Source organism: Drosophila takahashii, chromosome 3R (assembly GCF_030179915.1).
Source record: "Drosophila takahashii strain IR98-3 E-12201 chromosome 3R, DtakHiC1v2, whole genome shotgun sequence".
Lineage (NCBI taxonomy): Eukaryota > Metazoa > Arthropoda > Insecta > Diptera > Drosophilidae > Drosophila > Drosophila takahashii.
Window position 1 is genome coordinate 31285254 of NC_091681.1, and position 17404 is coordinate 31302657.

At 46.0% G+C, this 17404-nt stretch overlaps 3 protein-coding genes across 3 annotated transcripts; 2 read left to right on the plus strand and 1 right to left on the minus strand.

Moving 5' to 3' along the window:
* Positions 1 to 138: 138 nt before the first annotated feature.
* LOC138913319 (uncharacterized) lies at positions 139 to 2127 on the plus strand. The gene is made up of 3 exons (XM_070216594.1): positions 139 to 274; positions 1622 to 1794; positions 1893 to 2127. The coding sequence occupies exons 1-3, from the start codon at positions 139 to 141 to the stop codon at positions 2085 to 2087; spliced, it is 504 nt and encodes a 167-aa protein (XP_070072695.1). The 3' UTR covers positions 2088 to 2127.
* Positions 2128 to 3224: 1097 nt separating this feature from the next.
* Vps16B (Vacuolar protein sorting 16B) lies at positions 3225 to 4745 on the plus strand. Its single transcript, XM_017153386.3, has one exon. The coding sequence runs from the start codon at positions 3247 to 3249 to the stop codon at positions 4588 to 4590; it is 1344 nt and encodes a 447-aa protein (XP_017008875.2). The 5' UTR covers positions 3225 to 3246; the 3' UTR covers positions 4591 to 4745.
* On the minus strand, positions 4654 to 16848 carry ca (RCC1 and BTB domain containing protein claret). Its single transcript, XM_044395733.2, has 15 exons — positions 16584 to 16848; positions 15831 to 16435; positions 15275 to 15773; positions 14486 to 15021; positions 14112 to 14422; positions 13505 to 14047; positions 13136 to 13439; positions 12846 to 13073; positions 12652 to 12784; positions 12480 to 12595; positions 12250 to 12419; positions 7786 to 7867; positions 7518 to 7727; positions 6552 to 6986; positions 4654 to 6490 (listed from the first exon to the last, which is right to left on the minus strand). Exons 1-15 carry the CDS (start codon positions 16846 to 16848, stop codon positions 5135 to 5137), a joined length of 5793 nt encoding a protein of 1930 aa, XP_044251668.1. The 3' UTR covers positions 4654 to 5134.
* Between the last annotated feature and the right edge of the window lie 556 nt (positions 16849 to 17404).

Sequence of the window (17404 nt, forward strand, 5' to 3'; positions counted from 1 at the left end):
TCCAATTATTTATAATTGTTTTAATAATTTAAATTTTTGTTCCTATAAATACTGATGCTGTCCGGTGCATTCAACAGAAAGAAAGTGAAAGTCCTCCCAATTACTAGAAATTTTTTAACGCAATTCGAAGCTCACAGAATGCACATCAAGATTTGCATTGTCCTTTTGGCCATTGGCCTGAACCAAACTTTGGCCTTGAGCATAGTATCGTGCTTGATAAATAATGCTGAAAATTTTATCTCATCCTCTGTTGAAGACCTTAGGGCATTTTTCGGTAAGGTTTTGGGGAGCTCAACACCCGCAGAAATCCAATCCAAAGTTGAAGAAATCGTGAAAGACATCATTTCCATTGACGCCTTCCAGAAGTGCAGTTTAGATTCTTTGTTAGTGAAAAATATCACAGCCTACGTGACTTGCATTTTTGATGCCGCAGTAAGTAAAATCTAAAATATAAATAGATATCGAAATTGTCATAATTATTTTTATTTATTTATTCCCTTATTAAAATAATCAAAGTATTATTAAAATTATCAGTTAAACAAAATTTCTTTTGTTTTTTCGTTAAGGCTTTCGAAACCCAGACAATAATCTCCATCGTCAAGGACTCGAATCTGATGGCTCTTGTGGTCAGGGAACTTAACAGCATCGAGATTGATGATATTAAATTTTTATTGGCCTTAGTCCAAAATGCTAACCAATATATAGCAGATATCCCATCTTGTATTTTAGGAACCAAAAATGAATAACTTAATAAACTAATTAAATCTGGCCCATAAATTAATCTTCTTTGTCAACTTATTCAGTTTGCTGGAGTAATTATAAAGAGCAGATACACAAATGTTTGGTTCAAATTCAATTCAGTTAGGTAACAAATTTAAAATAAATGTTATGGGTTGCCTTGCAATTATGCATTGTACATTAAGGCTTAAGGTTGAGTGAAAAATGAAACTTAATCTTTAAAGGATTCTAAACAACAAGCAAGGAACAAACTTATGGTCTAAAAATACAACTTTTCTGAGAAAACATATTATTAAGCCGAGCACAAATATATTTAATTTTTAATTTACATTTATTTTACCTGTTAAAAGGTTAGTACTCCGCCATGCAGCTCGTCAGTTGGGACATCTGACCTGCACCATTAATGGTGGGGATTGATGATTGATGGTCAATGAATAGGCCATTCATTTATCATCTTCTTCTCCTGAACTCGGCCGTTGACACTGAATAATAAAATAAAGTCGTGCGACCGCATCCTAATCATACCACAAATCTGATAACAAATTGTTGAAACATTTCCAGGTGGGATACCATCAAGAGACGGTTATAAAACCGATAAGAATGATATGACGGGCTTTGAGATATCTTAAGTGATGCGATAAAATAAATGCGATAATTTGTGTACTACTGAAGCCCGTCGCCTATAAATACTGATGCTGTCCGGTGGACTCACCAGTTAGAAAGTGAAAGTCCTCGCAATACCTACAAGTTTTTTTTACGCAATTTGAAGCTGACAGAATGCACATTAAGATTTGCATTGTCCTTTTGGCCATTGGCCTGAGCCAAACTTTTGCCGATGAGACAGCTGGATGCGGGATAACTACTATTGAAAATTTTTTTTCAGCTAATCTAAAGGAACTTGAAGCGTTGATCAATGAGGTTATTCCTAGCTCAAAACGCAAAGAAGTAATAGCTGAAGTTAAAGAAATCGTGACTGACATCGTTTCCAATGAGGTCTTCCAGAAGTGCCTTTCGGGACCAAATACCTTAAGCGACTTGAAATGCTTCACTAATGCCGTATGTACCATATACAAAAAAAATTAAGAAGTATACATTTAATTATCAGTTAAACAAAAATTACTTATTTAGTAAAATTTGTCTTAATTTTTCTTCAGTTTTTGGTCGAGTTCGTCAAAGCACCCCAGACCGTAATGTCCATCGTCAAGGACTCCAACCTGCTGGCCTTTGTGGAAGATGTTATTAGGAGCACCCCATATAATATTCCTAAATTAACAGCGGCCCTTGAACAGAAAATTACTCAGAATATTACCAAACTCATAGAAGATATCAAATCCTGCGCGGCCGCCTAAAATAGCTTCGAGCTCTTTATTCAAATAAATATACCCAAAGCAAAAAAAAATTATTCTTTCTTTGTTAACTTATTGATTTCGCTGGAATAATTATAATTTTAATTAGAACAAATAATGAATTGTTAGCTTGAAGCTAATAGCTTCAAACCCAAAGCGGGTCGATTTGTATGGGGCCCAAAAAAAAAATGGATTCTAAGAAATTTTAGCGAAAAATCCAATAGTCTAAAATGAACGCGAATGAAAACGACTACGAAGTCACTCCCAGATCTACGTTATGTTGTTATACTTGGTCTAAATCGTAATCTACAATTATATACTATCAGTTAGAAGTTAGTCACGCGGAGAAGGAGACATTTCCGACCCCATAAAACATATATATTCTTAATCAGCATCAACGGAATCCCACTTTTGCCAAAGTCTTATTCTTATTGCAGCTTGTAAAATCACAAAAAGATATGAGCCAAGTAAATGTTTTTCACCTTTAAAGTGCATTAATGCCTGGGAGATTGTATAGCAAAAAAACGTAATAAAAATATAGAGGCTCATAAAACTACCAACACTTTATTAAAGCTTAAAAATAAAATTTAAAAACAACAGTGAGACCAAGTTGGAAAATTAGGAAAACACCGAATTCCCGATAAGATTGAACGAATACCTCCTACTGATATCGAAAAACGATAATAATAACAATACAAAATAGAGCTGGAAAATCATCGATGTTTACCAACATCGATGTTTCGATGTTTTTCGGGAATAAACATCGATGTATCGATACATCGAATCTTTTGGTCTAATTTAAAAAAATGTGTTTAATCCATTATAAAAAGTTACGCTATATTTGAAATCAATTCTTTTTATTTTATAAATATTTAAACTTAAACTAAATTCAAGCAAAAGTAAAAAACAATCGAGTTTTACACAAAAAAAAAAACACAAAAGAACCAATTTTGTCGAAATCTACAATATTTGTATCGTATATTTTACTATTATTCTCTTAAGTGATCAAAAATGTGTTCCTTGCGAAGTAGTGATGGATGAAGAGGAAACATCGAACATCGATGTTTGGAAACCTCGATGTTTCGATGTTTTGGAAAACATCGATGTATCGATACATCGCCGATGTTATTTCCAGCTCTAATACAAAATAATATTTTTTTAAATGGACCTCCATTTGGACAGTGAGACCTATTGGAACCGATCCTCGCGAGCGGCGTTTAGCTTCGACGACGAGGACGAGGTGGACCTCGGCCCGGAATTGGCCAGCAATGGAATCCTGGCCGACGACACCATTTCGGAGGCCAGTTTCAACAACAGCTGCACCTTGAACCTCTCGATCAAATCCATTCTGAGCGAGGAGGCACTGAAACTGGTGCTCCAGGAGCAGACACTGGACGACCGGGTGCTGCCCAAGGGCGTCTCGCCGGAGGAGGAGTTAAAGCTGCTGCGTCGCCAGCTGCAGAGCACGCTCTACAGTCCCAATCTTGAGGCCACGGCGCAGAAGTTGCTGCAGGGAAAGACGGCTCCGCTGGAGATGTTTAAATCCCTGCAAGAGAAGCAGCAGCTGCTGGATACCCTGATAGCCCAAGGCGGTGGCCATGCCGTCATCACGGTGCTGCTGTTCCTCAAGAGGACGCTGAACACAGCCCAGTTCCATGGGATTCTCGGGGAGCGTCCCAAGGCATTGGAGCAGTATCTGAGTTATCTGAAGGAAAGCGGCGATTCCACCAGTCACATTGAGCTACTGCAGCGATTTGGACGCCACCAGGAGGCGGCTCTCAAGCAGTTCCAGGCCGCCCTGGCCTCAGGCGATGTGAGCAGCAGGAAAAAGCATCTCCAGCTCCTGGTAGATGCCTATGCCACGGCGGGCGTGGGTGTTATACCGCTTTACGAGCAGGTTTTCCATGCCGCCCTCAAGATGCAGCAGCTGATGGAGAAGGAGAACGGGCTGAGCAAGATGCTCCGTGATCAAGCGACGCCCATTGAGGTGCTCTATGCCTGCTGTCAGGCTAATAACAATTGGAAGGAGCAGGATATGCTGAAAGCCGTCTCCCCCCAGCGATTTGCCACCGACCAGCAGATATCCCCGGCCCAATACGAGTGGACGGCGCTGAATGAGAGGGCGCAGGCACAGGCCTATGCGGATCTGGAGTGCATATTCGAGCGAGTGCCCAGTTGGCATCCGCTGAAGACTAAGCAGTTTCACATCAGCTTCGATCTGACCCTGGCCGTCCTGCGACTTCACGAACTGCAGGCCCCATCGACCGTTCTCCAGCTATTCCTCTCCAAGATGGGCAACAGCGGCGAGAAACTGGCGCTGGCCCGGCGGGTGAAGTGCATCAGGGCGGTCATCGATGCCATGGCCGGGCTGAAGCAGCAGCAGGAACTGCAGCAGCTCAAGGACTCGCTGCCCGAGCGATCCGAGGAGCAGTTCTACTGCGAGAACGCCTTGAAGAGCCTGCAGAGCAAGCGATGGACCACGGACAACATCAAGCTCAAACTGTAGAATCTCTCTCTGTTTTACTTGTATAAACGTATTTTATTGTTAATCATATATATGTGTATATAATTATATTAATTCTACTCTGGTTTTATTAAATAATTGCAAATCACAAGCTGAATATCGAATAAAAAACAAAGAATTTGTATGTTATATGTGTATATCCTGCAGCCTCCTTTTTAATTTACTTTCTTTCGGTTTCAGATTTATTTTTCTTTATAGTTTATTGAGTAAACAAATAAAAGCAGGCGTAGCCAATGGCAAACAAAGCGTTACAAAAATTGGATTCTTTAAACAATTTGTTTGTCTTAAATATTTCGTTTGAATAACAGCGCTGTAAAAAGCATTTGATGTGTATAAATAACCGCAAACAACAATTATGGTATATATATAATTACGCGTAAACATGTAGGGGAAGAAGTGGGTTTGGGGTTCGGTTTTCTGTGTGTGTTTAAAGGGCAGTCCCCGGTTCTTGGACCGAATATTTATAACGAAACAAGTATGAAACAAGTCAGACGACTAAGAGGTGAACCGGAAACGGAAACCACTGCTAATTGCCAGCCTCGCAGTCCGAGTAGCTCAGCAGGCGCTGGCACAGGATCGTCTTGAACTTGACAGTAAAGCTATCGAATATGACATCGGTGTCCTGCAGCTGCTGCTGCTGCTGTTGCTCCTGTCCCGCCGACCTTTCCGCCTGATTGCTGTCCGCCGCGGCAATGAGCTGCTTGAACTTCTGGTTGAGATTCTGCTCCAGCGTCGAGTTGTTGTTGTTGAAGTAGAAGACATAGGCCAGCTCCAGCAGATAGTAGTCCAGGTCGCCCATGAAGAACCGCTCGCACTCGAGCATATCGAACTTGCGCTCCAGGAAGTGCAGGCACAGCTGATAGATGAGGTGCTTCAAATCCGATCTCCTCAGCGGCACATAGCCCGTGTCCTTGCTGAAGTACTCAAACAACTTCAGAGTGCGCTGGGCGGAATCGCAGCTATGCAGGCACAGCCGAAAGGCCTCGACGAATCGGAAGTTGAGCATGCAGATGCGTATGCGGTACTCCTGCCGATTTGGACGGGCGCACTCGCCAATCTTGTCGGGATTGTAGAGCCCGTGAAAGGCGTACAGACAGTAGTGGATGTAGTGGCGCAGCTGCTGCAGCGACGAATCCTCCAATCCCTCCGAGCTCTGCGTATAGGTGCTATCATCGTCGTCGTCGTCAAGCAACTTCTCGGCAATCGCTGGCATACCAGCCTGTTCCGGCAACGGAACATAGCTCTGCTCCTCGGGCGTGTAGTCCATGTCCAGTGAGCTATGCACTGGCGCATTGTAGGAGAAACTACCATCGTTCTGGCTCAGGTTCTCCAGGCTACTCAGCATATCATCCGAATCCTGACCCGTGGCCGCGTGCTCCGTGCTGCTCTTGTAGTTCGGCGTGCCCACCGAATACCGCTGATCGAAGCTAATGTTCGCCGGCTGCAGAAAGTGCGGCTGATATGGTGGCATGACCTTTAGATATCTCACTGGATCCCGATCCAATCGGATGCGTGGCCGCGGCAGATTGATCTCCACCGGCGCCTCCACACACTGGCTCTCGAAACGCATCAATCGCTTGGTGGTCGGCAGACACACCACCCGCTGGCGCGTCCTCTCCAGACTGGCGCCCAAATCCCGGCCGCACTGACCGTTCGAGTTGCCGCCGAAGGCGCGAACTATATGATCGGTGGTCATGACCAGCGTGAAATCCGCACCGCAGTCCACGTACATCGGACGCTCGATGCTGTCGATGGGCGAGGGCTTGAGCACTGCCCTTCGATCCTTGTCCTCGGTGCCCAGCTGGTGTTCCAGGTTCTTGCCCCACGTGTAGAGCGTGCAGCTGGACGAGATCAGGCAAAAGTGGAACAAGCCACTGGAGATCTGCAAAAAAGGATCACAAAATTAATAAGGTAATGGGTAAATGGAGAATAGCATTACTTACCTGCAGAATTTGGCCTGCCACCTCGCTGGTGTCCACCAGATGAGGCGTCAGGTGCTCCGTGGGATCCGGTTCGGGTGCAGGAGCTGCTGTAGGAGCTGCTGTAGGAGCCGTCTTAAGTAATTCCGGCTCTCGCGGCGCAATTGTTTCCGTAGCATCTGATGGCTTAGCCTCCTCCTCTTTGGTTTCGCCTGTGGCCTTTGGAGTGGCACCGGCCACCACCGCCGCATAGGATGTGGTCGGTTCCACCAAGGTGCTCGTACTCGGTATGGGAGCCGGCATCAAGGTAGCCTCCAGTTGCTTGCTCAGCAGCTCTCGCTGCTGATTCTCCTCCAATTTCTGCTTGGCATTGGCGCGACGCTTGATTTGATTGGCCAGACGCAAAGCCTGCGGTGAGCTGCCCCAGGTGAACAGATGATCATCCTCGTCTACAGCTAACTGTGGGGGGATAATAAATGTTACTGGGTTATAATCAGCGTTCGGAATTTGTCACAAATGTTAAAAACATGAAAAATTCTATTTTACAGTGTGAGCAATGTTCTTGACAAGTGTGTCAAATACGATAGTGTTAAATGTGAAAAATAATTGTTAACACACACAGTCGACTTGTGTTTTAAACACAACGTGTTATTAACACGCCGTATAAAAATCTCTAAAGATTATACATTTTTTATAAAATAGACACATTATAATAGTACCGGTAGACAGAATCAATTTATTTACATATGTTGTGAGCTGTCACTTAAATGTCAAAAACTCATTGTTAATAACACGTCGTGTAAATAACACAAATGACATGTGTGTGTTATTTATGTTTCTAACATATGTAGGCTACAATTTTAAACACACATGTCAATAACTTTTTTTGAACTTTACACTTTGACATTTAACATGTTAATAACACAAGTTATTTACAGTGTGTGTTATTTTCAGAACCCTGGTTTTAATTTCAATATTCCCCCAACTTACATTGGTAAAAAATTTGGTGTGTATCAGTCTTAGGCTGCCGCCGCCCACATCCAGGCGCACAGGCAGGTTCGTCTTGGTGTCTCCGTGATCCGTATTGCCGGTGCCCAGCTGGCCAAAGTGATTGGAGCCGAACACGTAGAGCTCGTTCTTGGCTGCTCCACCGCACAGCACCAAGGTGTGGGCATGGCCCAGCGATATTTGTACAATTTTCTAAAAGATTTAGAACCATTTAGTTATAATTCTTTGGTAAATAACAAAGTGACCTTACCTTATACTTGAAAAAACTGACTAGTTGTGGTGTAGCTATATTCTCGCAGCTGCCCTGCCCCAGCTGGCCATAGACGCCCCATCTGAAATGGTTTTAACAATAGGTTAGCTCACTAATTAGCAGGGACCGTAATAATTATAAGTGAAAAAATAAAAATCTCCATTTAATGATTATTTTGTAAGCGAAAAAAAATATCGCTCAGATTTAATGGTTATTTTGTGAGCGATATATTTTACTCAAAAATATCACTCAAAGTGTGATTACATCCGACCTACGCTTAATTTTACTAAGATTTATATGTGCTCTTGCAGGTAGAACCACGGATCACATGTTCATTATTTTCGGTCCATGTTCCATGTTCCATGTTCCATGTTCCATGTTCCATGTTCCATGTTCCATGTTCCATGTTCCATGTTCCATGTTCCATGTGCCATGTGCCATGTGCCATGTTCCATGTGCCATGTTCCATGTTCCATGTGCCATGTGCCATGTGCCATGTTCCATGTGCCATGTTCCATGTGCCATGTGCCATGTTCCATGTTCCATGTTTCATGTTCCATGTTCCATGTTCCATGTTCCATGTTCCATGTTCCATGTTCCATGTTCCATGTTCCATGTTCCATGTTCCATGTTCCATGTTCCATGTGCCATGTGCCATGTTCCACGTTCCATGTTCCATGTTCCATGTTCCATGTTCCATGTGCCATGTTCCATGTGCCATGTGCCATGTGCCATGTTCCATGTTCCATGTTCCATGTGCCATGTTCCATGTTCCATGTTCCATGTTCCATGTTCCATGTGCCATGTGCCATGTGCCATGTTCCATGTTCCATGTTCCATGTTCCATGTTCCATGTTCCATGTGCCATGTGCCATGTTCCATGTGCCATGTTCCATGTTCCATGTTCCATGTTCCATGTTCCATGTTCCATGTGCCATGTGCCATGTTCCATGTGCCATGTTCCATGTGCCATGTTCCATGTGCCATGTGCCATGTTCCATGTGCCATGTTCCATGTTCCATGTTCCATGTTCCATGTTCCATGTGCCATGTGCCATGTTCCATGTTCCATGTTCCATGTGCCATGTTCCATGTTCCATGTGCCATGTTCCATGTGCCATGTTCCATGTGCCATGTTCCATGTGCCATGTTCCATGTGCCATGTTCCATGTGCCATGTGCCATGTTCCATGTTCCATGTTCCATGTTCCATGTGCCATGTTCCATGTTCCATGTGCCATGTTCCATGTGCCATGTGCCATGTTCCATGTTCCATGTTCCATGTTCCATGTTCCATGTTCCATGTTCCATGTGCCATGTGCCATGTGCCATGTTCCATGTGCCATGTTCCATGTGCCATGTTCCATGTTCCATGTTCCATGTGCCATGTGCCATGTTCCATGTTCCATGTGCCATGTGCCATGTTCCATGTGCCATGTTCCATGTTCCATGTGCCATGTTCCATGTGCCATGTTCCATGTGCCATGTTCCATGTTCCATGTTCCATGTTCCATGTTCCATGTGCCATGTGCCATGTTCCATGTTCCATGTTCCATGTGCCATGTTCCATGTGCCATGTGCCATGTTCCATGTGCCATGTGCCATGTTCCATGTTCCATGTTCCATGTTCCATGTTCCATGTTCCATGTTCCATGTTCCATGTGCCATGTTCCATGTTCCATGTTCCATGTTCCATGTTCCATGTTCCATGTTCCATGTGCCATGTGCCATGTTCCATGTTCCATGTTCCATGTGCCATGTTCCATGTTCCATGTTCCATGTTCCATGTGCCATGTTCCATGTTCCATGTTCCATGTTCCATGTTCCATGTTCCATGTGCCATGTGCCATGTTCCATGTTCCATGTGCCATGTGCCATGTTCCATGTTCCATGTTCCATGTGCCATGTTCCATGTTCCATGTGCCATGTGCCATGTGCCATGTTCCATGTTCCATGTTCCATGTTCCATGTGCCATGTTCCATGTGCCATGTGCCATGTGCCATGTTCCATGTGCCATGTTCCATGTGCCATGTTCCATGTGCCATGTTCCATGTGCCATGTGCCATGTTCCATGTGCCATGTTCCATGTTCCATGTTCCATGTTCCATGTGCCATGTGCCATGTTCCATGTTCCATGTTCCATGTTCCATGTGCCATGTTCCATGTGCCATGTGCCATGTTCCATGTGCCATGTGCCATGTTCCATGTTCCATGTTCCATGTTCCATGTGCCATGTTCCATGTTCCATGTTCCATGTTCCATGTGCCATGTGCCATGTGCCATGTTCCATGTTCCATGTGCCATGTGCCATGTTCCATGTTCCATGTTCCATGTTCCATGTGCCATGTGCCATGTGCCATGTGCCATGTTCCATGTTCCATGTGCCATGTGCCATGTGCCATGTGCCATGTTCCATGTTCCATGTTCCATGTTCCATGTTCCATGTGCCATGTGCCATGTTCCATGTGCCATGTTCCATGTGCCATGTTCCATGTGCCATGTTCCATGTGCCATGTGCCATGTTCCATGTGCCATGTTCCATGTTCCATGTGCCATGTGCCATGTTCCATGTGCCATGTGCCATGTGCCATGTTCCATGTTCCATGTTCCATGTTCCATGTGCCATGTGCCATGTTCCATGTGCCATGTTCCATGTGCCATGTTCCATGTGCCATGTGCCATGTTCCATGTGCCATGTTCCATGTTCCATGTGCCATGTGCCATGTTCCATGTGCCATGTGACATGTTCCATGTGCCATGTGCCATGTTCCATGTGCCATGTTCCATGTTCCATGTTCCATGTTCCATGTTCCATGTTCCATGTGCCATGTGCCATGTGCCATGTTCCATGTTCCATGTTCCATGTGCCATGTGCCATGTTCCATGTTCCATGTTCCATGTGCCATGTGCCATGTGCCATGTTCCATGTTCCATGTTCCATGTGCCATGTTCCATGTGCCATGTTCCATGTTCCATGTTCCATGTTCCATGTTCCATGTTCCATGTGCCATGTGCCATGTGCCATGTTCCATGTTCCATGTTCCATGTGCCATGTGCCATGTGCCATGTGCCATGTTCCATGTTCCATGTTCCATGTTCCATGTGCCATGTGCCATGTGCCATGTGCCATGTTCCATGTTCCATGTTCCATGTGCCATGTTCCATGTTCCATGTGCCATGTGCCATGTGCCATGTTCCATGTTCCATGTTCCATGTGCCATGTTCCATGTGCCATGTTCCATGTTCCATGTTCCATGTTCCATGTTCCATGTTCCATGTTCCATGTTCCATGTGCCATGTGCCATGTGCCATGTTCCATGTTCCATGTTCCATGTGCCATGTGCCATGTTCCATGTTCCATGTTCCATGTGCCATGTTCCATGTGCCATGTTCCATGTGCCATGTTCCATGTTCCATGTGCCATGTTCCATGTGCCATGTTCCATGTTCCATGTTCCATGTTCCATGTTCCATGTTCCATGTTCCATGTGCCATGTGCCATGTGCCATGTGCCATGTTCCATGTTCCATGTTCCATGTGCCATGTGCCATGTGCCATGTTCCATGTTCCATGTTCCATGTTCCATGTTCCATGTGCCATGTGCCATGTGCCATGTTCCATGTTCCATGTGCCATGTTCCATGTTCCATGTTCCATGTTCCATGTTCCATGTTCCATGTGCCATGTTCCATGTTCCATGTGCCATGTGCCATGTGCCATGTTCCATGTGCCATGTGCCATGTTCCATGTTCCATGTTCCATGTGCCATGTGCCATGTTCCATGTGCCATGTGCCATGTGCCATGTTCCATGTTCCATGTTCCATGTTCCATGTGCCATGTGCCATGTGCCATGTTCCATGTTCCATGTTCCATGTTCCATGTTCCATGTTCCATGTTCCATGTGCCATGTGCCATATTCCATGTGCCATGTTCCATGTTCCATGTTCCATGTTCCATGAGCCATGTGCCATGTGCCATGTTCCATGTGCCATGTGCCATGTTCCATGTTCCATGTTCCATGTTCCATGTTCCATGTGCCATGTGCCATGTGCCATGTTCCATGTTCCATGTGCCATGTTCCATGTTCCATGTTCCATGTGCCATGTTCCATGTGCCATGTTCCATGTTCCATGTGCCATGTTCCATGTTCCATGTGCCATGTTCCATGTTCCATGTGCCATGTTCCATGTTCCATGTGCCATGTTCCATGTGCCATGTTCCACGTGCCATGTTCCATGTGCCATGTTCCATGTGCCATGTCCGCGTAGGTCGGATGTAATCACACTTTGAGTGATATTTTTGAGCGAAATATGTCGCTCACAATTTTGTGATCAATTCTTCTGAGCGATATTTTTTTCCGCTTTTAAAATAATCATTAAATGGAGATTTTTATTTTTTACTCAAAAAAAAATAATCATTATTTTCGGACCTGCTAATTAGGGATCTATTATATTCCCTAAACTTACCCCCACATATAGAGCTTGCCATCAGCGACAGCCGCATTATGATATTGACCCGCCTCGAGCATGGTTATGTTCATGCCATCCAAAGCAGTCACCAACATCGGTTGCAAAGCCATCTGCATGTGACGACCAATACCCAGCTGGCAGAGGTTGTTATTTCCCACGGAATAGAGCTGGAAATATTACGGAATATGAATATAATAACTAAATAAAATTAGGGTGAAGAAACCTACGCCATTATTAGTTAAAATAAGCGTGTGCTGTCGTCCACATTTGATGGCGTGCACTTGCAAATTGAGCTGGGAGAGCAGGTCTAGACTTTTCACAGCATGCGCGGGCTCAGGTGGCTCTGAAATGAATAACTAAGTTATTATATGTGTCACATAGTATTAGAATAAAACCCACCTGTTGACTTTTGAGCACTATAATAACTGGGAATGCCACTGGAGCCCCAGAAGTAGGCGGTTCCATCCACAACACAGGCGCAGTAGGCACAACCAGCTGAGATCGGTTTGAAGCGTGACGATTCAATGGCAAACTAAGGAAAAAGAAGCGCCATTAAATCTATACCTACTAAAAAAGTTAATTTAAAGACTTGCCTGATTGTCTTCATAGTTGATACGAAAATTCGATAAAGCATTTACAATAGAATCACGCTTCACTCGCTGCGATTCCATATGAATGAGCACTGCCAAGTATGTTTCAATTAGACTCTTGCAAAACTCAAACAATTGGGGATTATTATCGTTCGACATTGCGCAATCACTGTTGTGGGAAACAATGGGTCGTAGAGCGGGAGAAAAGGGATTCAGTTGCTTGGACAGGCGCTGAAAAATAATAAATTTGTATAGGTAACTTGATGAATATGTATATATAATCCCTTATCTACCTGCAACACACAAGGTCTGATATGATCTAGCTTCTCCTGAATGAAGGCAAAGTAATCCATGGACACATGCGGCAAGTAGGTTATTGTCTCCATAAATATATTCTCGCTCAGATTGTAGAGGCAAACGTTGAGCTCGTTGTACCAGCCAAACTCCTGGGCCACCACGCTGATCAGAGCATTGAAGGTATCTAGACAGACACCGCGTGTCTTGGCCAATATTACGGCCGACGAGAAGAGTCCGCTTTGGCAGAGAACAATGCTCGTCATGTTGGTGTGATATTTGCTATTCGTCACCAGAAAGTTCCTAAAAATTAAAAAATATAATTAGAAACTTATACATGGATTAAAATCTAGTAAATTGCAACTAACCACAGCGGTATGTAGTTCTTATCGTTCACTGCCTTCTCGGCCATCGTGATGAGCAGCAGATTGGCCAAATGGAACTGCGATGAGGGCGACATTTGAAGGGCGCTAATTGACTCGTCCACGCCGTAGTGATAATCGCTGCAGACAGCGCCGCTAATTACATCCTCCTCCAGCAGTTTCTCGGGCAAAATCACACGCACATCCTCCGAGTGCCGATAGGTGATATCCCCTAGAAATCCCTTCAACAGCGGATGACCCAAGTACCGTGATCTTAGCAGATAGGTGGACTTCAAGGCCATAGCACTGAGCTGCATTAAAGCGTAGGTGTGTCCGTACATGGCCAGTTTAAGAGCTGTGCGTATCGGTTTCACGCGCGCCTTGTTGTACGTCAGCAGCGCCTGGGTAATCTTCTTTCGCCTCAGCAAATAATCACCGGCAAACTCGATGCACTGCTCGAAGGAGAGATCGAAGGTGTTGCAAAAGTCGCGACACTGGTTGAACTCGTTCTGCAGTGCGGCATCCAGAAACAATTCAAAGGGCTCTTTTCTGTGGGATATAATTGAAAATATTAGCGAAACAATCATAGCATATAATGCACTTAAAAACCCACCTCAACTGTATAGTGTAGACATTCTTATTGGTGATCACATAGCTTGGATCGTAGTTAATCTTTGGGAACTCGGACTGCATGATTTCCATTTGCCGCAGCGAAAACTCACTGCTCACATCGGCCGTCTCATAGAACTGTATATAATCCATGGGCGTGTGGATGTCCTTCAGCTCAAAGGCCTTGGCCTTCTCCTCTTTGGTTAGGGTCTCCGGTTGGGCGGCGGGATTGCGATACTGTGCCATCTGATATAAATGCAGCACAGTTTCTTGCTCGAAGCGGAAGAGACCTAACTGGGCGAGCTTGTTGAAGCGCTGACGGAAGAAAAGGGGTATTTAAATACAAATAAAAGTGACTTAGAAGCCCAAACAACTTACATCTTCATCGGAGGTATGCAGCGAGGCCATGGCGCTGCTAATCACGCTCACCGCATTAATGGCATTGCTGGGCATGTCGCTTTGATCCAAACTCGAGGTGGCCGTAGTCGTTGTTGCACTGGTCGTATCGCTCTTCTGGGCACTCACATCAGCCTGCTCCAGCTTCTCAATGTCCGCATCTCGATTCTCCTTCTCCGTATTGCCCACCAGCGGATCTTCCAGCGAAGATGCCGCCGTGGAAATGGCCGAATCGCTGCGGCAATGCAGGTCCACGTAGTGTATGCCATAGAGTATGTTCGAGCTGATGAGTATTTCCTGGGTGTGCTTGGGTATCTTGTAAACGAACAGCGGCTTCAAACTGATGTCGATGCTGTGCACGGTCAAACTGTGACTATTCGTGTGCAGGGCACTCAGCAGGAAGGTGCTGCGCAGGTTCTGTATGGTATAAAAGGATCCGGAGGTGCTGCCCAGTGGCTCTGGCGTCACCGAGGGCGAGTCCATGATTGCAAACGAGCCCATCGTCGAGTCTGGCATAACTACAAAACAGAACGGAAGGTATTACAATGAGCATTTGTTAAGTTTGATCGAATTTAGCTGCTTCTACTTGGTCTGTCGAGTGTGAGAGTTGTGCAAACTCACCACGCAAGTGACGCTTCAATAGATGCAACAGTTCTCTCAAAACTGCACACCATAAAAAAACAAATGTTAAGTACACAATAAAAAAGCATTAAATAAATTAACAAAGAATATATGTTAAAATGGGGAATGGGAAATAGCCAGCCTACGCACATTCATCGAACTTTTGCCGCTGATCGGAGAGTCGCATCTTGATGGCGTGCAGCTTCTTGGAGCCCAGACTCTTGAGCGATGCCAGGCGGGCTCTGGTGGCGGGCAGAATGCCATCAGTTGCTGGCAGTTGCTGTTGCTGAAAGCGAACGCCTCCTCCCTGCTGATCGCTAGATTGCCGGGCCACTGCCTCGCTGTAGGAAGGAGGAGCCGGCGGTGGGGGCACTCCTTCTGCCGTTGTAGCCTCTGCGGTGGTGGAGGAATCTACGGCTGCATCCTCGCTGGACGGCGGCGGTGTGAAGACATCCTCCTCCAGCTGGCTGCTGTCCGAGGCGGGATCGGAACTATTGCTTTGTCTCGCCATCTGCTGCTTATCCTGCACGGACATCACAATTTGCCAGGCACCTTCGCGTGTGGTTGGCGAACTGTCGCCGGGATAAACATACTTGATGGCCTTTTGCTCGAGGAGGAGCTTGTATTGCTGCTTCAGCGAGGAGGTTATCTGAAAGATGGGTAGTTTTAAGTCAAGGAACTCTGAAAACTTAGGTCAAATCCTCACCAGCAGCATGACGCCATCGTAGGCCTTGTCCTTGCAGATAACCAGTCGCATCACAGATCCATTTTCGATGGCAGTGCTCGCAATCATGGGACAATTGGGACTGAGGCCCACAAAGCAGATGGAGCCATCGGAGTAGCCAATAATGGCCCTATTCTGCCCGCTGTTGGTCCGCCACCAGACGACGGACAGGGGATAGGGGCAGGTTTTGGACGCCATGAAGGAGGTGGCCATCACCTGGCTGTTGCCAGTGGCATCTGTTGCTGGGGGCTGCTGCACTCCTGACTCCTCCGCTCCGCTGTTCCTTACGAGCATATGCTCGGGCAGATCATGGCCGAGGGGTTCCTGCTCCTGCTGCTCCTGATCCTCCGCCTCCTGCAGCCGCACTTGCTCTAAATTCTGCTCCAGCTGCTCTACTGGCTCCACTGGCTCAGCCAGACCCGCCGAGTGATTGGGGCACTTCTTGGAGTTGGGACACTCGTGCGGGCCCACAAAGGGTATGATGTAGGAGGTGACCTGCGTGGTGCTATACAAGGAGCAGCCGGAGAGTCCATGGGATTTGTCCACCAACGCCAAGGCGGGAACAATGTGCAGCGTGTTGTCGAAACCTGGAAGGGATTTGATAGTTGAATAGAAGCCGAAGCAACCAAAAAATCAATAACCACACACGCACACATGGGGGCGAAGTAATTTTAGCACCCATTCAAAAAGTGGGTGGTGGTCTACTACTCATCCCCGAATTAACCGCATACTCACATAGCACCAGCAGCCAAGTGCCCGCCGGATCGAAGCAGATGTCGTGGATGACGCGATTGCGGAACCAGGATATCATCTTGACCACCTCCTGGCCGGAGGAGGCGCTAATGTACCGCAAAAGGATCTCGTTTTCATCGGTCACCAGGCAAAGGAACTGCTTCTCATCCAGCCCCGCCGTCACCGCCGAGAGCTTGCAGCTTATGTTGGTGATTAGCGGGCGCAGCTCGAACATGCCCAGCTCCTTGAGCTCCGCCTGCCCCGACATCTCGAGGGGATTCGTGGGAGAAGCCAATTTTAATTCACAAAATCAGTGCAAGGAGCTTTTTTTCCCCCGATTCCGAATGAAAACAAACTAGAGATGCGCGCGTGAGACCTGCCGCCGGTCTGGCAGCGCCCGTGTCACGCAACGATTTTCCAATTTTAACGGGCTTTTCCACAGTTATTCGTGTTAAATTTGGGTTTTCGGAAAAGCACAAAGGTTTTCCCGCACCACCTGAACCGGGGAAAAGCTGAGAAATCTTCGAAAAGAAAATCACTGCAAATTGCTCCCAACCGTCTGGCAACGACACGCGTGCTGCGCACAATCTTCTCTTTTCAGCCTGTTTAACTAACTGCCGCCGACTTTTCCGTGAACGGCTCGTTTCGCCAGTAGCAGCCACAAATATTTATAATTTTTCACACCTCTTGGACGGTTTTCACTCGCGGAAAACCAGCGGAAAACGCGAATCAAGGCGAAAAGTCGTGCACATCTTTTGCACTGCAAAACATCTGATTGATAGGGCAGCCAGGTGGCAACGACGGCTGGCTCCCGTCGCAAACGG